The 19,941-nt window shown below is 40.3% G+C and overlaps 1 protein-coding gene across 2 annotated transcripts; it reads right to left on the bottom strand.

Annotated features, from left to right (window-relative positions):
* Positions 1-1,912: 1,912 nt before the first annotated feature.
* Positions 1,913-15,897, bottom strand: RFT1 (RFT1 homolog). 2 transcript variants are annotated; one of them, XM_054076979.1, is made up of 13 exons: positions 15,804-15,897; positions 15,608-15,693; positions 14,440-14,556; positions 13,468-13,657; positions 12,870-12,971; positions 11,812-11,946; positions 11,050-11,128; positions 10,739-10,789; positions 9,576-9,706; positions 9,181-9,325; positions 8,080-8,185; positions 6,716-6,965; positions 1,913-5,875 (listed from the first exon to the last, which is right to left on the bottom strand). In XM_054076979.1, exons 1-13 carry the CDS (start codon positions 15,864-15,866, stop codon positions 5,711-5,713), a joined length of 1,620 nt encoding a protein of 539 aa, XP_053932954.1. In that variant the 5' UTR covers positions 15,867-15,897; the 3' UTR covers positions 1,913-5,710. The 2 variants fall into 2 exon arrangements, with proteins under 2 accessions (XP_053932954.1, XP_053932952.1); XM_054076977.1 differs by lacking the exons at positions 1,913-5,875; positions 10,739-10,789 and having other exon boundaries at positions 6,147-6,965.
* Positions 15,898-19,941: the final 4,044 nt, after the last annotated feature.

Below are 19,941 nucleotides of genomic sequence, written 5' to 3'. Positions count from 1 at the left end.
CAGTGAAAACACGGTAAGGAGAAAAAGAGATTTGTGGAGATAGCGATGTGTAAACTCGATCACAACAAAACAGCTCCACCTTATGTTCGAGCAGTCTCGTTCAAACCTACCTTCAAGGACAATCCAGCTAATGCAACCCACAGAAAAACAGTCAAAAAGGCATCATTACAGCATCTCTGCTCTGCAGTTATTTTTTCCACTCCAGTGTTTGCAGTATTACTGGTGGTAATAGCTATGCTCTCCACAAAACAGATGATGTGTCACGACCTCTTTGCTTTTCCAGGCTGAATTCAATGCCAGCAGCGAGTCTTTTAGTGACAAAACGACGTTGTGTTCAGCTGCAGTATTTTTCCACCAAATTCACAGCTGCAGGGGGGAAAATCCCATCCAAACAGTCAGAACCCTTCATAAATTGTTCAAAGGTACCAGGGAACTAGTTTTAGGTGGTCTATTTCAATTCAGGTGACAGAACCTATTTGTTATTGGAAAAGTGTATTTGCTCAACACCCTCCTGGCTTCGACCTGTTCTTTTTCAGACTTTACCTCAGCACCAGATGAATTGTAAAACTTAAACTGAAATTCATTCAATTTATATATTTTTTTTAAGTAACAAGTCTCTTGTTTTCTTTGCTGTGACCAGCCCAACACCTTCCCACCTTGAACACAAACAGTTAAGTCCAGAATTAGGTAACAGAGTGCAACTGACTGCCTAAACCTCACTCTGAATCTCTATACATAGACTGTGTCAAAGGACACAGGACAGAGCTGAAGGATGAACTGGAACACGCACGTAAACACCTCGCAGTTCAGAGCACAAAAATCTTCTTGGGGTCCCACAGCCCACACAGCAAAAAGGGCCCGAATTAAAACACAGATGGCATCAAGAACGCAAAGAGCAGGAACAATGAGACAACATACAGGGCAGTTAGTTTTTGTTGTTGTTTTTGCCAAGAAATTGTTGGCAATGGCTGGCAGTCAGTGTATCACACAGCCAGTGCGCATGACTCTGGGAACAGTCTGGAGGGAAAAAGGGGAGGTGCAATTAAATAATTCATTCATACGGTTAAGAAACCTGCAGCATTCTTTAAAAATTGGTCTTGATGTGCCAAACCCAACACTGTTCAGCAAAGGCACTCTGTACAATGTCCCAAGTGATCTTCTACAAATAAGTAAGAAAAAAGTTGAGGCATTCCCTGCATGTATCAGAACAGTGTGTTTTCAGACCTAACCACTGTGCCACGGCCCATCCGGAGAAGAGGACCGCTGTTCCTTTGGCCAAAGGTTATCACAGTCTCTGTGTCTAATCCCAACTTTGTGAAAGTTGTCACAAACATGCTGTGCATCCTGTCACTGAGAACAAACAACAAAGAAACAAAAACCAAGCCATAGCATGTTAAAAAATTATTTCAGAGGCTAATTTGCCAGCCACCCCTGACTTTCCATAAGAAATGGTCTCCAGAAGGTACTGAGCAGAACAGCTACTTTAGTAAATATTTATGGATACATGAGTGTAAACTGGATTTCACCCATGTTTAATGCTTGCTGTCTAGTAAGAGAAACATCTCCTTTGGTCTGCGATGTTCTAACACACACACACGCATCGCATTTGTTTGACATGCACACTTACATCTGCCTGGCTGAAGAGTATTTGGCAGTCATTGCACGTTGTCATAACCTATACAAACATCAGTAGTTTGTGATGGCAACAAATGGCAAAGGAATTGATAAAGGTTTTGACATTTGGAACAGTTTTTCTTGTTAACAGCCAGGTGATTTATTGGTAACTGAAATATAGCGTCAAAACAGTTATTAATTGCAGTGCCAAAGATCAAGGGTAATTGCATGTAATGATTTGCTCAAGTTCTGCATGAGCAGCTCTGACTTACATTTGTGCTTGTTTGCTTCTTAGGACTGCAAAGCTCTTTTGACTTCTTTTCCTTCATAAAGCTTGTTTGTAGCCAAGGGATGCCTTCAGCTAACATTCTGTGCCAGTGGCATTCTTTAACTGTAAGTTCATAGCCATCACTGTTACTTGTCATTTCTTAATGACCAAGAAATACTGTGTTATGCTTGAAGAGAAACAAGTTGATGAAGTTATCCATCGAGCAAGCCTCCCACCTCTGTAAGGCACTAATTGTACCCAGACTGCAACCTTCTTACTCCAAACTTTTTGCTAATGCTCTATCCAGTAATCCCAAATAATACTGCTCTCTGCTTGCCCGATACCCATCTCTTTGCTTCCAACAAGCGGATAAGCTTTGTATTTAGTGCAAATAATTTAACAAAATTTTAGTACGAATAAAGAACAAAGCACGATTCTCATTTACTGGCAGATTAGAACTACTCACAGATCTTATCTGTGTTTAAGGACTGCTATCTGTTGCAATTTCTTTTTTTACTTCTTGACATAGCTTTCATTATTTCGGTCTTCTGAAATGGGTCACAGCTATAACTCATCTGTCCTCCTGCTTACATTCCTTTCCATTTCCTCAGTTCAGTGAGGTGGCATAAAACTCGGCAAGTAAGTCCCAGGGAAGACAGGTAGGCGTTACCTGTGAAGCACAAAACGCAGCCAGCGAATCGACACACAGCTCTATTAGATGCTTGCTTACTACAATTAAACAGGAAGACTAACAGAACAAAAAACAGACTTGTTCTACCTTTCCCCCACAGTTAGAATAAGGGCAGTGTCTCACAAAAGCACTACAGTAAGTTTTAGATACCATTTCCTAACATGGTGATAAGTTTCTGGGTTGATAAATAGATTTGTACATAAAAGATCCTAGAAAATCCCATCGTGTTTAAGCATCAACCATACCTAAAATGCAAATAAGACTCCAATAAGCCTGTAATTGGAAGACAAAAACAAAACATAAGAGAAATAAGGTTTTATTTGGTCTTACCCCATCATATAACCATTTTATCTTACAGTTGTTTGAATGTCATTCATCCAAGTATTTAAAGAAAACACATCAAACGACGTATGAAATTGGAACTACTTTCCCAAAGAAAAACAGCTCAATTCTCCTTTGGCCTAAACGAAAGGATTTCAGAAAAACACTGCAAAACAGCTTTATGAAATTTATAGACAAGCATCCTATTGTGCCTTTGACAGACTGACAGAACTGCAAACAAAAGGGGAATGTGGTCAAGTTCAATCTCAATTTTGTCCCCGAGTATGCCTCTTTATAAATAAAAGCAATTAACAGCTTTCATGTGAAGGATTACACAGATAAACAAGAAACAAGGAGACAGCTTCACAGGTTGGGACTTCCCATCCCTCTTTGCAGTTTCCTGCACAAAATACCCTGCACAACCATCCCTGAACCACTTAGAGATCAAGTTTACAAGAGCAATGCATCCTTGATTTGCAGAGGAGCAATGATTAAGCACCCTTAAATGTCTTCCAGATTCACACGAAATTGAGTTTTCACTTGTTGAGATGCGAGAGAATTTGTAAGTCTTTCCAATATGAAATCAAACTAATCAAGTTAAAACTGTAGCTTCTCTTTTAATGCATACACAGCGTTAATATTTAAAAAGAATGATGAGTCTAGACAGGCCACTGTGGAATCTCGCATCTCCCTTTTTAAGGCAGTACTGGCAGCAGAAGTACCATCACTGCCCAGCTGGGATCACCAGACTAGCCTGGTTTGCAGTTTGATAACAGCAGGGCTTAAAGCTCATTTTGTACAATTCTTCAATCTCCAAAGCACTTTAAGGTACAGGGCTACACAAAATTCCTCGTTCCACGAATCAGTTAAAATTCACTGTACAGACTAAGACATTCCCACGGTTAAGTCCCAAAGCCATGGAGAAAAAAAAAAAGATGCCAATAAGAGTCTCCAGGTTTGACTGTCTTCGTTTTTTTTTTTTAATTAAGAACAAGTAAAGGAAAAGAAACTAACAATTTATAATAAAAAAGCTTCAACCCTCTGCAATGTATGGAGCTGTACTTCATAACGAATCCATATCTGGCCAAAATGAGAGAAAAAAAAAAGCTGCAAGACAACTCAGAGGAAAAAATTTAAACGGCAAAAAACTACCCAATTCACTTAATAGGCCAGAATAACGTGTTGTTAGGAAATCAAAATAAACTCTTTCAGAAGAACCAGCAAGCCTGCTACATTCCAGCCAAGCGATGGAGACACCACCAGTCACTGAGAAGTGCACTTTTCCTTCTACTGTTACATTTTTGGCTTCCCTGTGGTAAGTTATCACCAAATTCCCAGGTGAAGCATCTCTGGGATACTCTCCAAGTGAAAACTAACGCAGGTTAAAACGTGCTTCTGACAGTACCAAACCGAAGATACCAACACCAGCAAGCATTTCGCTGTCCACCACGGTTACCGGGAGGAACTCCACACCACGACAAGGAAGTGATTTTTTTTTTTTTTTAAAGCAGTTTGACGAACTGCTATATAGTTAAACTCAAAGTTTTGCCTGTCCATGTGCGAGCACACATTTTACATCACTTGACATTTTTTGCTCCAGCCAAACACTGCAAAGGCAATGCCCATCATTACAAACCTGCCACTCATACACTGTGGAATCGCCAAATGCAGACCTTAGGCCAGCAATAAGCACACCATTAGTGAACCTGAGACAGCAGCCGAACATCTCATTTTACAACTTATGAACTGCCAAATTGTCAACAATATATATTAAAAAAAAATCAATATAAGGTTAAGATTGAACAATTAAAGGCACAAGATGTGAGGAAAACTGGCTGTTACAAAATGAAGCATTTTCTATGCAATAATGGAAGTTTCAGTGCACAAAATCCTCAAAAGAAATCTCATATTTAATATTCAGTTTCACAGAGAAGATAAAATCATTTTATTGAAACTAATTTGTTCGTGCTGGTATTTAAAATCTCAGATAAAACCAAAAAGAAAATGGAATGAAACGAAAGTTTCATGATTAACCTTCTGAAACATCGGCATGACTGTGCTTAACACTGTCTGTAAAACACCACTCAGAACCCCTTTTTTCATTCAGCTCAGGTTTCAAAGTATTTTAGACAAGTTAATCAATACCATCATAACCCACTGACGTGCCAAATGAAACAATCGCACATCACTAGCATGGACACATGCTGTGTATTCCATTAACTTAATTGCAAACGTCAGAACTTTCTGCGCACTGCTTTACACTTCAAATCACTGACAGCTCAATCTCTGCACTGCATGACGTTCTACTTCACTAACAGTTGTGTTGCAATTGGTCCTTGCTATAGTATTTTCTTTGGCTTATTTTGGGTTGTTTTTTTTGACAGACCATGTGTCTTCTAACTAGTGGAGCAGCCCACAATGCCAAATAAAAGCATTCTTAATTACATCTCAAGACATAAGCCATACGATGCCTTCACAAAGGTACTCCCTGTTGGTAAGAACGGGAGCTCTCCACGTGATGTCTGCCAATGAGGTTACATCAGAAGGCTGCATCTTAGATCTTCATCATTAACAAATGAGCTGTTTGGAGAAAAGCTTAAAGACCTATGCCCAAAGAGAAACCTACTCCGCTCTCTTTCATGGCACTGACCAGTTCAGAAGACAAAATAGTTAGTTGGCTTTTTTTTTTACATTGCCACTCCAATATTAATGCTTCCAATAAACGCACCTGGAAACCTTTTTCCATACAGATCTTATGCAAAGAACACAGCCAGTTACTGCAAGCACGTACAAGGACTGTTCAGCACATGAGCATTTCACGTTCCTTTCTTCAGATACTGTGGGAGGAACTGGCTTCTGACAAAGTGGATCAGCTTGGTCTCCGTGCAGAACATTGTAATGATGGTTGCTGCGAAGCAGAGAGCCCCCACGCTGATGTGGATCAGCCTTGCTATCCAACCTTTATCGCAGCAGAACACCACCTACAACAAAGGAAATAAGCAAGTGCAGGAAAACTGGTCAGCACAAAGTAGATTTACTGTTGCATGAAGTCCATCAACTCTCCTGACCATGCTAACACCACCAAAGCTGAGCATTCCTGCCACATGCACTGATCCTACAATAAATCTTCAGTAGTCAGAGCTTGCTTTCTTAACAAAAAATGAGCATTCAGTAGACACCAGACAAAAAGGGAAGCTGCTATTACCTGGCATGCAGAAACATGTTAATTGACATACTACAAAAACTCTGCTGGTGCTGTCGCACACATCCACTACTTTGCAGCAACATATTAGGCTATTTTCTAACAAAACCTCACTGCAAATCTCCCATTCCAACACACAAAACTCTCCTTTATAATGCATAATGGCTTTTCAGCCTGTCAAATTTCTCTACGCTGAAATGCTACCATCTCTGTAATAATTAGTCTGTGCAATTACCACCTTGTAGTCCGAGTCAATGTGATAAGCGTGCTCTTTGAGAATTTTATTACTGTTCTTGTTTTGGTTATTTTTCCTCTATCATTTCTTTATTACAGATTTTTTAATAGCAGTTTCTTTGTGCTACTGCAAAATTTCAATTGTTACCTACAGAGAGCAGAATTGTGCTAAATTTTAATGTACTTGTCAAACACAAAGTTATCTCCGCCACCTGCAAAAGATGCAGCAAAGATAATATCTCTTTATTATTATATCTTGCCTTGACTGTAATGGAACTCTTCCAGCCTGTCCTCGTAAGCCTTTTTCACTAAAGGTATTTCTTTGCAGGCACAGAAGTCATTTGACAATTTCAAAGGGAAAGCAAAATTGAAGAAAGATGCTTACCTCCGAGAAACCAGTGATTACTCCACTTATGGTATAAACCAGTACCAAAACCGGTGAGGGAAGCAAGCCTGCCAAAGGTTTGTAAGTGCTTTCTTTGAAGTAACCGTAGATATAGTGGATGCTGTGGGCTATCCGGATGCCCATGTTAAAGCAGTTGGAAAGGATAAAGCCTACGCTGCCATGCCAGCGGGTCAAGAAATAAGAGATGCACAGGAACATGAAGGACAAGGCCAGCATAACAAAATTGTACCTAGTACAAAAAAAGAACCAGTTTAACAATGTATACAGTTACAATATTTAATTTACTACCTTTATCTGTCAAGAAATACCACAATTTGTTTTCTAAAATAAGAGAGATAAATTCTCTTATCTTACAACGGAAGAAGATAAATTTGAGAACCAAGATGTTAATAAAAAATTGAAAGAATGGAAAACACGTTAAATAAAGAATTACGTTACATGAAGGAAATCCTACTTCACTGATCAGCTGTACATTCATTTCAGAAAGTCAAACTTAGTAGCAATGATCAGTAATGTAAAACTGGATTTTTGCAATTTTATTTTAAGCATGTATTAAAGAAAAATGACACTCAACAAGACGATGCTTTATTTTGTTTCTTATCCAAACTGTGGCTTTGAAAACAATTTCACACTTTAAAGGGGCCATGAAAGCAGCCCTTGTTAAGTCTAAAAGATACAACTCTGTCTCTGGGCCTCATAGAAACCAATTTGGAAAGGCCTCGTAAAGGATAGCTGCTAAGTAAAAGAGAAAAGCTGGATGGCAGCAGATTTCAACAACTGCAAAATTTTAATGACTTAAGAGACAGTGTGTCTTAAAAGCTGCAACTTGAAGTGCATCCGAGCAGAAAACATGACTTCATACATAAATTACCTTAGCACTCAGTGACATACTAAAAGCTAATTGGGCAATCTTTTTATTTCTTAATTTCTGACCTTTATACCCAAACATATAAACATTTGCTAAAGCTAAAGCTTCTCCATCTAAACCTGCATACAGACGGCTAAACTGAGGCTTTCAGTGGGGCAGGATATTTTTATGCTGATCCCAAATACATCAATCTCTTTATAAGGTCATTACAAATAAATTTTTAAGAATATCAATGTTTATCAACAAATACAACGGGTAAAAACCAAAAGCAGGGCGTGCTTGCTTCTCCATGGGCTGCACCTGGCTCTGAAGACAAGGAACATAATTAAAGCAACTGTAGAAAGAAATTTTCTCTTTGGAAAAAAAGCATTTCCAAGCACAGGTCTACGCAGAACAATCATTCTGTTTACATATTAAATGCCAAGCAAAGCATATGCAGATTAATCACAAGAATATCTAGGGCACCATTTCCTACCTGTCTACCTCTTCTTTGCACATCAAAGCAAACGTAAAACATTCTGTTATGCCATTGATAGCAAGAAATAGAACATACAAAGAGTAACATCGGAGAAGATTTGGACCTAAAAGACACATTAGAATAGTAAGGAGATTATTATTTGTTTTATAAAACTGCATTGTTTTTACATTCATAGAGAGGCACAAGTTGTAATGTTATCACCAATAATGAAAATTTAAGTTCATTGGAACAAGCTTCGTGTCTAAGCATCTTGACAAGAAAAAAAGCAAGGTAAAATAAAACCAAAAATAAAACCCCAAACATCCAAGAAGAGCTGTTATTACAGTAACAGAAAAGTTATCTATCAAAAAGATTATTTTATTAAAAAGGATTTCCTAATTAAAAATTAACATTTGTCATAACCCAAATCTTCTGTTGTACAGAAGTCTGTGGCAATTAATCCAAGAGTCATTATGCGTACTTTTATGAGGTACCATTTGAGATAATAGTGCATTAGGTGGCACTAAAAGCAATAACACGTATCTTTTGAACACAATAGTAAGAAAAACAGAAAGGCTGTTCAATATATTAAAAAGTGTACTCAATAAAAAACTGTATTTTATCTTTACAAATCAGATAGTTTTAGGAGGTGCAGTCACCTTTAGCACAGAGCACTGCCGCATATTCTCAACTTCCCAGTAACTTTCTCCTAATTATAAGAGATGACAGAAAGCCAAGTAGGAAAGGACCTCGGGGATCCTGGTTTCATTCTGTTGTATGAGTTTTGAGGGGTTTCTTGTCGTTTTAAACAGATGGAGATAGCAGTTCTACATGAGAGTGGTCAAATAATCCTTTAAAATCTACTTTTCCAACACTATGATACTGCCAGAAGGTAAGGCCCCAAACCCGATCATCCTTGGTATATTTTAGTTGAAGGTGACTAAGTATATTAAAGATGTGATTACAAAGGCACGAGTTTCGGATTCAGACAAGCGAAGTCACTGATTTCAACAGGAGTTTCACAGCAAAAAAACCCTGCCGATTTACCCAAGAATTCATAATAGCCGCGGTTTCATTTCTTAAAAGAATGCCTTCTCTGCCATTTCTATAAATCTTTACCTGTTCCAGAACTGAGTATTGAGCCTCCATAAATATCCAGAGCCAGCTGAGAATAGGCGTAGCCAAAAACAGTGATGGTAAGGCCAATCAGAAGCACGAGTTTCAACAGCAATTCTAATACATTTGCAGCCAGAGAAATATCATCCTGAAAAAAAAAATGTAGTCAATAACAGTATCAACACAACAGTTTTCATGCAGAAAACCTACTTCACAGAAAAAACAAATCAGTTTGCACAGTGTACAAAGGTGTAAAACTCACCCTTTGTTAGTGAATTATCCACAGAGTCTTAACTTCCAACCATTTTCATGGATTTATTATTCCATTCTATTTTACACATTACAAATTCTATAAAAATATTAGCCATGACCACATAATAAATCCAAGATAAACATACCTGTTTCTGATCCTTTACGTTCTTCCCTCTTTCCAACACTTTGGCAAAAAAGACATAAAAACTCTCCTCAATAGGCAAAAATATAAACCTGGCCACCAGTGAACCAAGATTATTCACAATATCATATACACCTTAAAGAAAACAAAACACGTAGCAGCAACCTGTAACTTTTTCAGATACGTTTTAATTGCAAGTCTTTTAATAATGACATGAATTCTAATTTAACATTTCCTCCAAACGAAGAGAAAACAAGGGGAACTCGTGCAACATAAAAGCAGTGTGCCCTAAAAATCCTGATAATCACAGCAACCACTGCTCAAAATTACAAGGCTTACTCCTAGATGGCAAAGCTAGGACAAAGCATTGACTACGGAGATGCGAATCTTATAACAGCACGGCACCACATTTAAAATTCTTACTGCAGAGCAAGTTCAAAGATCTTGATGCATTTCACTGAATGAGAGCAGGAATGGGGAGGATTTATTGATACAAAAGAGAAATATCTATTTTTAGTGTAAGTTCCTCCTTTCTTTTTACTTTCACTGAAGTGAAGAGCACTCCTACATGATATTCTACCACTGCTTCCATCCTCAGCAAGATACTGCTCCAAGCCTACGAAGAGATCCACGTTTGTCTATATGCGCATGGTACAAACAGCGAGAGCGGATGAAGTCAGGTACACAGCGAGTGCTTTACATGTTCACAGTGAAACAGAATTAGGCACTAGCTGATTTCACAGGACTTAAAATCATTTTGAAGTACAGGCTTTTTTGTACTTGTCATGCTTTTAAAGACCCTTCAAGGAAGGGGCAGCTCAACCGTTCTGCAGGGGAAGGAGGATCAGAACTGGCCACAGTTACTGGTGGCAAGCACACATACTCAGTATTTGCAGGGGAACACACTACTGCAACTAAAAATAATCCAAACTAGTCAAGAAACTGCTAACAGCGGCTCAACAGTTACAGTCTATTTTCCTTCCTTAAGGTATAAACACCTCAGGCACTACTAACCCAGTCACCTGAACGGCTACTGCCATACGTGACTCTGTAACCACAACGAATTCTTCTACAGAATATAATTCGAACACTAAGTAATTTTCAGAGCCACTTGAAGAACAGTAACAAAGCACGTTGTGTCCCATTCCACAACACCATCCCACTTACCCTGATCCCCAAAATTTAACACGTTCAAAAATGTCATCACGTAGCGTTCACCTGTAAGTTCAAAATAAAGAGCTCAAGATAAAGTCTTTATATCTTTCTCAGTACTTGTTCAGGCACTTCTGATTTTAAGTAGAGAAAATAAAACAGGACAGTACCTATTTCATAAAACCCTCAAAAACTTCATTCAGGTTGTTAACACCTGCTGGCAATGATCTTGGAAAGCCACCCACCCTCCAGCTTCCTCAAGCTTTAAGTTAATTTAGCAGCTAGCATTCAGTAGCTCTCCATCACAACTATAGGTCAAGCCTCACCCTCTGTCAAAATCTGTTTCAAGAAGGATTGTTTGAAGAAACTCCAAGTCAATCGTGCTTCCTTCCAGTTAACAAAAGTCTGCAAAAAACCAAAAAAAACAGTACTGAAACTTAATAAATATGACAAACTATAGAGGAGAAATAGAAAATGCAACATCAGTACAAAACTCCAGGCTAGCTCTAACTGTACTGATGAGTAAACTTACACTGTCGCAGCTACAACTTATCTAAAATATTGGTGAATTCAAGCCCTGACTCAAGAAAGACTTACCTGCAACAACAGTAATCTTCAGCGAGGCAAAAGTACCCAAAAGGGCTTTCTTCAGAAAATACTTGAGAGTTAAAGATGGGAAAAAATACCCCACACTTTTTAGCATGTCCATATAACTTTCACCTTCAAGGTAGATGTAAATCGTTTACTGCTCTTCAAACTGTCCCCACAAATCTTTCAACCAAAAAACTGCCTTTATCCTTTCAATCTACAAACCTTTTTCAAAAAGCCTTCTTCCTCACTGTTGCTTTTCATTTCTTTCTTTGCCTCATTTTCTTTTGAAAGGAGATCAGAGATATTTGAGGACATGTATGACACTGTACTCATATTCAATGAAAACCACAACCAGAATTTGTATGTATTTCTTTTTAGTCACTCATGTTTTTTACAGTGTGGACACCCTCAAAATCATTCAACTCCACTATCTCAAACCAATTTTCAAAGCACTGTCAAGAAAAACTTAAAATCAAGAAATGAACTGTGCAACCTACCTCATCTTCCACAAAGTTAGGTAACAGAGCTTTCATTCTAGCAATAGGAAATGACTTCTTTGTTGCTTCAGGAGACCCCAAAAACATCACAAAATAAATTACATAGCACATCACGAGAACAGTGACATATAAAAGCTAGAAAGATAAGAAATGAGAGAAGAAAACCAACCAGTGAGGTAAAATTAACTTACAAATGCAGAATCACATGCTAGCGTTGTAAATTCAGTGAGAATATAATGTAGCAAGTAGCCCCTGTTCCCATCCAATTTTAAACTAAGTAAAGATCTTAATCCCCCAAGAATGCTGATTTTCTTTTACTCAGCAGGTTGTCATAGCCCTTTGTCAACTTCTCAGTTGTTCTGCTCAGCATTTTTAGATTTTTTAAGGTCCAATTATAAGGAAATCATTCATGCAGTCAAAAAACAAGTTGAGAGAATAGTTACCCTCCACACCTTTCTTTGATGATATAGTACAGCCCCTGCAAAAACTGAACAAAAAATAACCAAATGTCCACATCTGAGGGGGATCCCGTTTTCATTTCTCGTTAAAATGACACTGCATGGGTCAGAACTCTATTTTTCAGGTGCCAATATATCCAGTCTTCCTTGTAGTAAAGGGAAAGTTTTATCCTGAGCACGTGTTACAGCCAATCAGCACCTCCTGATACAGTGACACAGGTTGGTGATACAAGCTGATAAAATTATACGAGATTACAACCTTTCACACAGCAGAATCCAAAGTCTAACATTAATACTGAGGCCAAGCGGCTCTGAAGAACAGAGTCTCTAGGCATTACAACGCAGAATGATTTAGAAGAGCTAACACACAACTCGTACAGAGTAACAATCTTATTGGCAAAACGCACCTTCACAGACAGACCACAGTGCCCACTTGTACACCCATTAAACTGCTTGGGGTCAAAGTGCCAACTCGATAATGAGCATCAGGAAAATACTAAATACAAGTGCTAAATCTTAAACCTCCCAGGCACATTTTCTCTCACTTTCCTGAAGTTATTTAGCAGGTTAAGTATCAAAGGCAGCAGCCTTGATACTTACCTGAGCCAAGGAAAAAACGTAGAGGCCCCACTGGGGATAAAGGACTACTAAAATAACCGTCAAAATGCATTTTGACACTATCGCAAGGCTTTCAGAAATTACCTTTAAGAAAAGAAAAACAAAGGTTTGTTTTCTGGCAACTTAACTACACGTGCAAACTTAATTTACATTGGTTTCACACACAGAATTTATGTAGGAACGTAAGACTTTCAAAGTCAGTGCAACTTTTATCACAGTTTCTTTTGGCCGAGGTGGCCACCTTAGACTGTAATTTCTCTGTAGATTTTCTATTCTCACATTTCACAATTCTTCCATTGCATTTCCCAGTCCTTTGTGTGGGAAATAAGGAGGAATATTTTGCTTCAGACAAACACATTCTCAATTGCTGCATTTCACAATTGCATTACAACAACCAATCAAAATGCAAAACTGTAGAAGCTGTGTGCATGTCCCGCCAATTAAAATACGTGATTAAATATTTAACGATCACTGAGGTGATAATTTTTAACCAAATCAACTTTGTTGCTTTAACAGGCACAAATTCACATCTATGTTACAAATTCCCCGTACATGCATACATCCCACGTAGTTTACTAACCTTGAGTCTCACAAACAAATGAGCTTGTGCTAAAACCCAGAACGGTTCTCCCAGAAGCTCAACAACTGCAGAAAGGCCAAATGCCACTACACCAGCCTGGTAATGAGGAACCACAGAAGGATCAGGTACTTCAAGCAAGTGTAGCCAGACTAAGCCCAAGAAAAGAGACCAAAAAACACCAAGAGGGACTCTAAAAAGTTAACATAAGAACAATCAATAGAAACGTTACTTAAGAAGAAGAAAAACCAAGAAAACTAGATGAAAATTTCATATATTGCCACAATAATTTAAAAAAAAAAAAAAGACAAATTGATTTATATTGTTACATTACTTTTTCCGTAATGTGTATTTTTAAGACATTCTTTTGCAAGACACAAAGTGTTTTTCTGAGTTGTCCCTTTTCTACTCAAGAACACAACATAAGGTCAACTCTGCAGTTCTTGTTCCCTAGGACTGAACAATTCTGAGCCCATATCAGCCTGCGAAATACCGCAAACCCCTCACTGCTGCAATTGTTACAGTCCGTGGTTACTAGGGGATTGGCAGACAAGCCTTTCGTATATCTTGCTCTGAGAGACAAGGACAGCACAAATACATATTAAGTAATTAAAGAGCAAGAGTAGGCAGGCAAAAGGAAGAAAAAAATAAAGGATTATGTATTTCTGCAATTGGGTTTTCCTTTAACAGCTACAACGTAAATTAAACTCCATGCTAACTGACAGAACAAATGGTTCCTGATAAAACCTGTGGCAATGCAGTCTCCCACGTGCTCCAAAAAAGAGATCAAGTCTAAAAATGCTAAAGCAACAGATTTAGCCAGCTTCCTCCATCAGTCCTAAAACAAATGAGGCTACTAAACGCTCAGTGCTGAAATAATTACCTCAGTAAATAAATACTTGCTCTCATTCTGTGAGTGCTCAGACAAGATCTAGAAATAAGTCCTAAAGACATAAATTTTTAAAGGCATCTTACGTCAGCCACAATAGATTAATTGTTTTGGTCCAGTTTCGCTTTGTATTTCCACTCAAACAAGCTCTGCGAAATGCCTCCCTGGCCAGGAAGACTACTGTCGAATACAGGAGAGTCAGCCTAAAGGTGAAATTAAAAAAAAGGAGAGAAAATTATTTCTTTACACACACTTCTAAAATCCTTCATGCAGCAGCATCACTGGCAGTTTTTTCAAAGGACCACCTGACAGAAATCTGACAGGAATGGAAAGAAAACCTGATAAACTACCACCATAAAATTACACGATGGTTTGGGCTGGAAGGCACCTTAAAGACCATCAAGTTCCAACCCTCTGCCATGGGCAGGGACACCTCCCACTGGATCAGGGGCTCCAAGCCCCATCCAACCTGGCCTGGAACCCCTCCAGGGATGGGGCAGCCCCCACTGCTCTGGGCAACCTGGGCCAGGGCCTCCCCACCCTCACAGGAAAACATTTCTTCTTAAGATTTCATCTCCCCTCTTTCAGCTTCAAACTGTTCCCCCTTGTCCTATCCCTGCACTGCCTGTTCCAAAGCATATCGCAATGGCATGCAATGTGTACTTGGGTCCAGCTTTTCCTCAGCCAGATGGTGGTTCCATACGGAAACAGCGCAGCACCACCTCTTCAGACCAAATAATGAACTCAAAGATCATGAACTATCGAACACCACAAAACATTGAACAGTACATCAAACAGCGTTGTTCAAAGCTTTATTAGCGACACTCCCTCCAACCCACAAAGCCTGAGAACCTGCACCACGTACAAATGCTTCCAAAAAGCCTCACCACACTGACAACCCTGTCCCTAAGGAAGCCTTTTTCCTAAGGAAGCCCTCCTCCCAAGGCAGCCCTGTCCCTCAGGAACCCCAGTTCCTAAGGAAGTCCAGCTCCTAGGGAACTCTTTTTCCCCAACTAAGCCCACTTCCCAGGGAAGCCTTTTTCCTAGTAAAGCCCTGCTCCCAAGGCAGCCCAGTTCCTACGGAAACCTCCTTCCTGGAGCAGCCATGTCCCTTAGAAAACCTCTTCCATAGAGCAGCCCTGTGCCTCGGGCAGTCCTGTCCCTAGCGCAGCCCAGCTCCTAAGGAAGCCTTTTTCCTAGGACAAGCCCAGTTCCTAGGAAAGCCTTTTTCCCAGGGTAGCCCGTGCTGCTCACCTGACACTGACCACGCCGAGGAGCTCCCTGGAGAGGTAGCGCAGGGTGAAGGCGTTCAGCGCGAAGGTGCCCACGCGGAACAGCACCTGCACGGGGAGAGCAGGAGGAGGAGTTGGAAGAGAGCGAGAGCAGGAGGAGGGGGCGAGGTGGAGGAGAGCAGGAGAAAGAGGAGGGGAAGCGGAGGGGCCCCTCAGACCTGCAGCAGGGCGCCGGAGGAGGCGAGGCGGGCAGCCTGCCCCAGCGCGTCCCTCGCGGCCATGGCACAGGGGGGCGGAGGCGGCGCTTCCGTCGCGCCGCGATGACGTAGATCCCCCCGCGAGGGGCGGGGCGGGGGCTGCGGGAGCGGCGGAGGGTTCACTGTGAGGAGCCGCGTTAGTTGTCAGCAGCGCTGCGGTTGAACTTCGCAGAGCTGGCAGGCGGTTAAAGGCGGGGGAGACACGGAGTGTCGGAGCCCTCCTGACCTCAACTTCTTAATGAACAGCAATAGTTTAAATCAGGGTCTAAAGAAAAGCCGGATAACGTACCCAAACTCTTCAAGCTCAGGCAAAGAAGCCGTCTGTCCATCAGTTTTGTCTTCTGCATGAAACCCCCTCCTCGGCATCACACCCAACACTTCATTCTTTCCCCTTTCAGAGCAAAGTTTTTCAGATTTTTTCCTTTGGCCGTTTTTCCTGATAAACAGAAAAGATTAATTAATGTGGAATCAATGTGTAGGTGTGGATGCACACGATAGCGGAGCGTATCTTACTTTCTTTTATGTGTGGGGATCAAACCCCACCACACAGTACCAGATACACAGCATAGGAAACACAGATGTGATTGAGGAGCACAAAGCAGGCAGCACCTACCAACACTGCAGTGAGTATTCGTGTCATCCTCTCTGTAGGGATACAAACTTTTTTTTTTAATGACAGAAACAGGCAACTTGAAGGAATAAACCAGAAGGAATCGGTGTGCTAACTAGAGGCAACAATCTGACCTTTCCAGGCATCTGCCCTGGGCAGCAAGGGACAACTAGTGGTGTCGGAGAGTTTGTCTGAGACAAACATCTGCAAAGCCTGGGGAGGTAGGAAAATGGGAGAAAAACCTGTAACTGTTTTTAATAGGAACCAGCTTTGCCGCTTCCATCGTTTTGGCGTTAATGCAGCTAAGCCGCTGGATGGCAAAGGGCCTTCGAGGCAGCGAGCAGCCCCCGAGCACTCAGCTGAGGGACTGCACCTTCCAGACTCCGCTGCGGGGTCTGTCCGAACGATGGTTGAACCAGGCCAACTCACAATAGTAATGTGGCACAACACAGGTCAATGCCACAGTAAAAGCAGTATTTTAAACTTAAAAATTGACCTGTCGGCTAACTTGATTTTATTCAAAACCATATGTGAGTGGGCTTAACAACTGAGTTGGCAGAAAATGCTTATTTTCAGTAACGTAATTTGACAATAGGTATAACTTAATGGAGGACCAAGTTACTGAGCTGCCATCCAGGGTCGAGAAAACCTCACAGTAATACGCACTCAAAACAATTGCTTTCCAATTCTCACAGCAGATAACACCCACTTAGAATGTTCCTGCATCCTCTGACCTCAACATGTACCCCTTTTGGTTGTCTTGAGGCAACTGTTTGTGGCAGCAGACTCTAAAATACTTCAGTTTCCTTAATACCAAAGGAGGCAAGATAAACTTAACTACTACAAAGGTCTTTACTTCCAGAATTAGGCTATAACTAGGCTGGGTGTTCCCTCAGCACAGAATACGCTCCTTTGCTTGGGACGATGGGATAACACCCTGTTACTCAAAACACATGGAACCCCTACAGCACAGCAGAACTCTCTTTGGTCTACTCTGAAGATGAACTAGTCCAAAAAGACCAGACAGTTGTATATCCAGGCCTTAGAGTGAATTGGAACTGCTCCTTCAGATTCACAAAATTAAAAATCTTACTCTTTCGTTATGCTCAGCAGCTGCATTCTGCTTGAAGTAACTCTATTTCATTACCCCACTAATAACTTATTTCAAGATGAAAGGCAGACTTTGACTTTAAATTACCTTTAAATAAGTTGAAAATGTAAAACCTGTTAAGAGCAGTTAGAGACCTTCCAGAATATCACTTCCTCAAGAGGGAAATCAGCTAAAATAGCATATACTTATTAGAAGAGTAAAAATGAGTGCTCTGCACAGCCTTGTCCACTTCTGATAAGCTTTACACTCTTCTTGTTCTCTTTGCAATTTAAAAATTTGTATCATTCAAATGACATTCTAAAAATCTTATCAAAAACTCTCCAAGTTCTGAGGGAAGTAATAAATCACAATGGTTTTGACACTGGAATGGGCAAGCTCCTTGCTTAAAATTCTTGCAAAATTTGTGCATTCCTTAACCACGAACATAACCATTATTCACAGTCATTACTGTCTTCTGTGTGTGTTCTAAACAAAAAACAAAGCAAACGCCTAGTACCTATCTATATTTGTCTGAAGACTATTTCTCTCTTGCCTTCCTCAAGGCTAGAAATTCCAGCCCTTTTCATTATGATCTATCGGTCTCAGTCTCAACTTGTCTCTTAACTGACACAGGAAACTTTCCTCACTGTTCTGCAGCTCACAGGTGATGGTTCACAACACAGTTCTTTCCTTACCAGATTTCACAACCACCACATAACTCACTGCACATTTTCAGATCTCATTGTCCATCCCACCTAAACAAATCTAAAATTCTTTATTAGAAACCAACAATAGCAGAGGCTCATTGCGAAAGATGTCACAGGAATCATTTATGGGTTTCATGTAGGGTAGAACACTCCCACTCACATCCTGAACAATGTGGGGAGGTTCAAATAACAGGATCTGACCACGTCTGAGACCAAACCAGCAAGGCATATCTTCTACCCACACCACACTTAAAACTTAGTGTCTATTATGAAGCAAGTTCCTTTCCAGCTGCCTGCAAAACTCACTATTTTAAGTTATTGGTCTTGCTGAGAGTCCCATAGAAAACAAGACATTGAGTGGCAAACTCCTGAATGCCATTCTCAAAGGCACACAGAGAACCTTGCGACATTCCAATATAAACATTTAGAAATATATATCCATACTGACATTCGATGGACACTGTAACCTCAGACTTTGACTTTAATTGCTTCATTCTCTCTCAGATATTAAACTGTACCGAGCTCCATTCTGTAGCGTTGTTGGTAATGTTCTGTGCAGGTTTACTGCAGCCTGGGAAAGCGCGAGTCAGGAAACTATGAAAGAAATCAGCCTTACTTTGTTACTGCAGTTCTGGCAGGTTTCCAGATCTTTATGTCAGTAATTGCATGTGATTATCAACAAAGAAAAAAGAGCTCTTCTAGCTGTGATACTAAACAGTGTAATTAATTCCATTACACAGATACAGAATATGTGTTGGTTTTTCAAAGATGCTTTTAGCTATTCAGAAACACATTTACATCAGCAGGATGTAACCTGTTGAGTCTGACTTGAAAAAAATGGGCGCTTTAAAAATAACCATAATATAATCTTGTATCTACCCCAATCACCCAAGAAGAGCTGTCTGCTTTCTAAAGACCACCAACAGTTGTGACTGCTAGTAGAAGACTTGTACAATTGCTTCTCTTTATGAATGAAGCCGTTTGCTTTCAAGTGCCATTTACTTGTTTGCTTCTCTAACCGAAGATTGTATATTCGTTCCTGTACCAAAAGAGGCGGAGCAGTTTGGGGGTGTTACGGGCTGCTAAAACTAGAATCTACATTGGCAGAATTTCTTGACACTACTTCTGTAATAAGTAAGTGTAAATTTGAGAATGGAAAACACTACCAAACAGTGAAACCTGTTCAAACCCTCCAATTTTGTTCTAAGCATATTGCTAAAATCATGAGCTCTTTCCTGCTTTGTGTAGATAAACAGATAAAGAGTCACCAGGGAGGGAAAAACCCACTGCCCTTCCCCCCACTCCCCCAACAAAAAAAAAAAAAAAAAAAAAAAAATCTACCTCATTCACTTTGCTTGCTTTTTCACAATCAAGACTAGCATTCAGGCACTTCCAAGCTGAAAATCTCACATCTTTGAAAGGAGAGAGAACACAAAGTCATTTAACAGTAGTTCCATTTGATCACCTTAATAATGTAGAATCATGGAAAGGTTTGGGTTGGAAGAGACCCTAAAACTCATCAGTTCCACCCCCTCCATGGGCACAGACACCTCCCACTGGCTCAGGGGCTCCAAGCCCCATCCAACCTGGCCTTGAACACCCCCAGGGATGGGGCAGCCCCCACTGCTCCGAGCAACCTGGGCCAGGGCCTCCCCACCCTCATTGTGAGGCATTTCTTCCTAATGTCAAATC

Source organism: Cuculus canorus, chromosome 11 (assembly GCF_017976375.1).
Source record: "Cuculus canorus isolate bCucCan1 chromosome 11, bCucCan1.pri, whole genome shotgun sequence".
NCBI classification, from domain to species: Eukaryota; Metazoa; Chordata; class Aves; order Cuculiformes; family Cuculidae; genus Cuculus; species Cuculus canorus.
Note: the sequence above shows the minus strand (reverse complement) of the source record. Positions and strands in the feature narration are given on the sequence as shown.

Coding starts and splice junctions, on each gene's coding strand:
- RFT1 (XM_054076979.1), bottom strand. CDS start 15,866: ATGGCCGCGAGGGACGCGCTGGGGCAGGCTGCCCGCCTCGCCTCCTCC. Junction 14,557..15,607: donor CTCGGCGTGGTCAGTGTCAG/GTGAGCAGCACG, acceptor TTTCACCTTTAG/GCTGACTCTCCTGTATTCGA. Junction 5,876..6,715: donor TAATCACTGGTTTCTCGGAG/GTAAGCATCTTT, acceptor CCTTTGTTGTAG/GTGGTGTTCTGCTGCGATAA.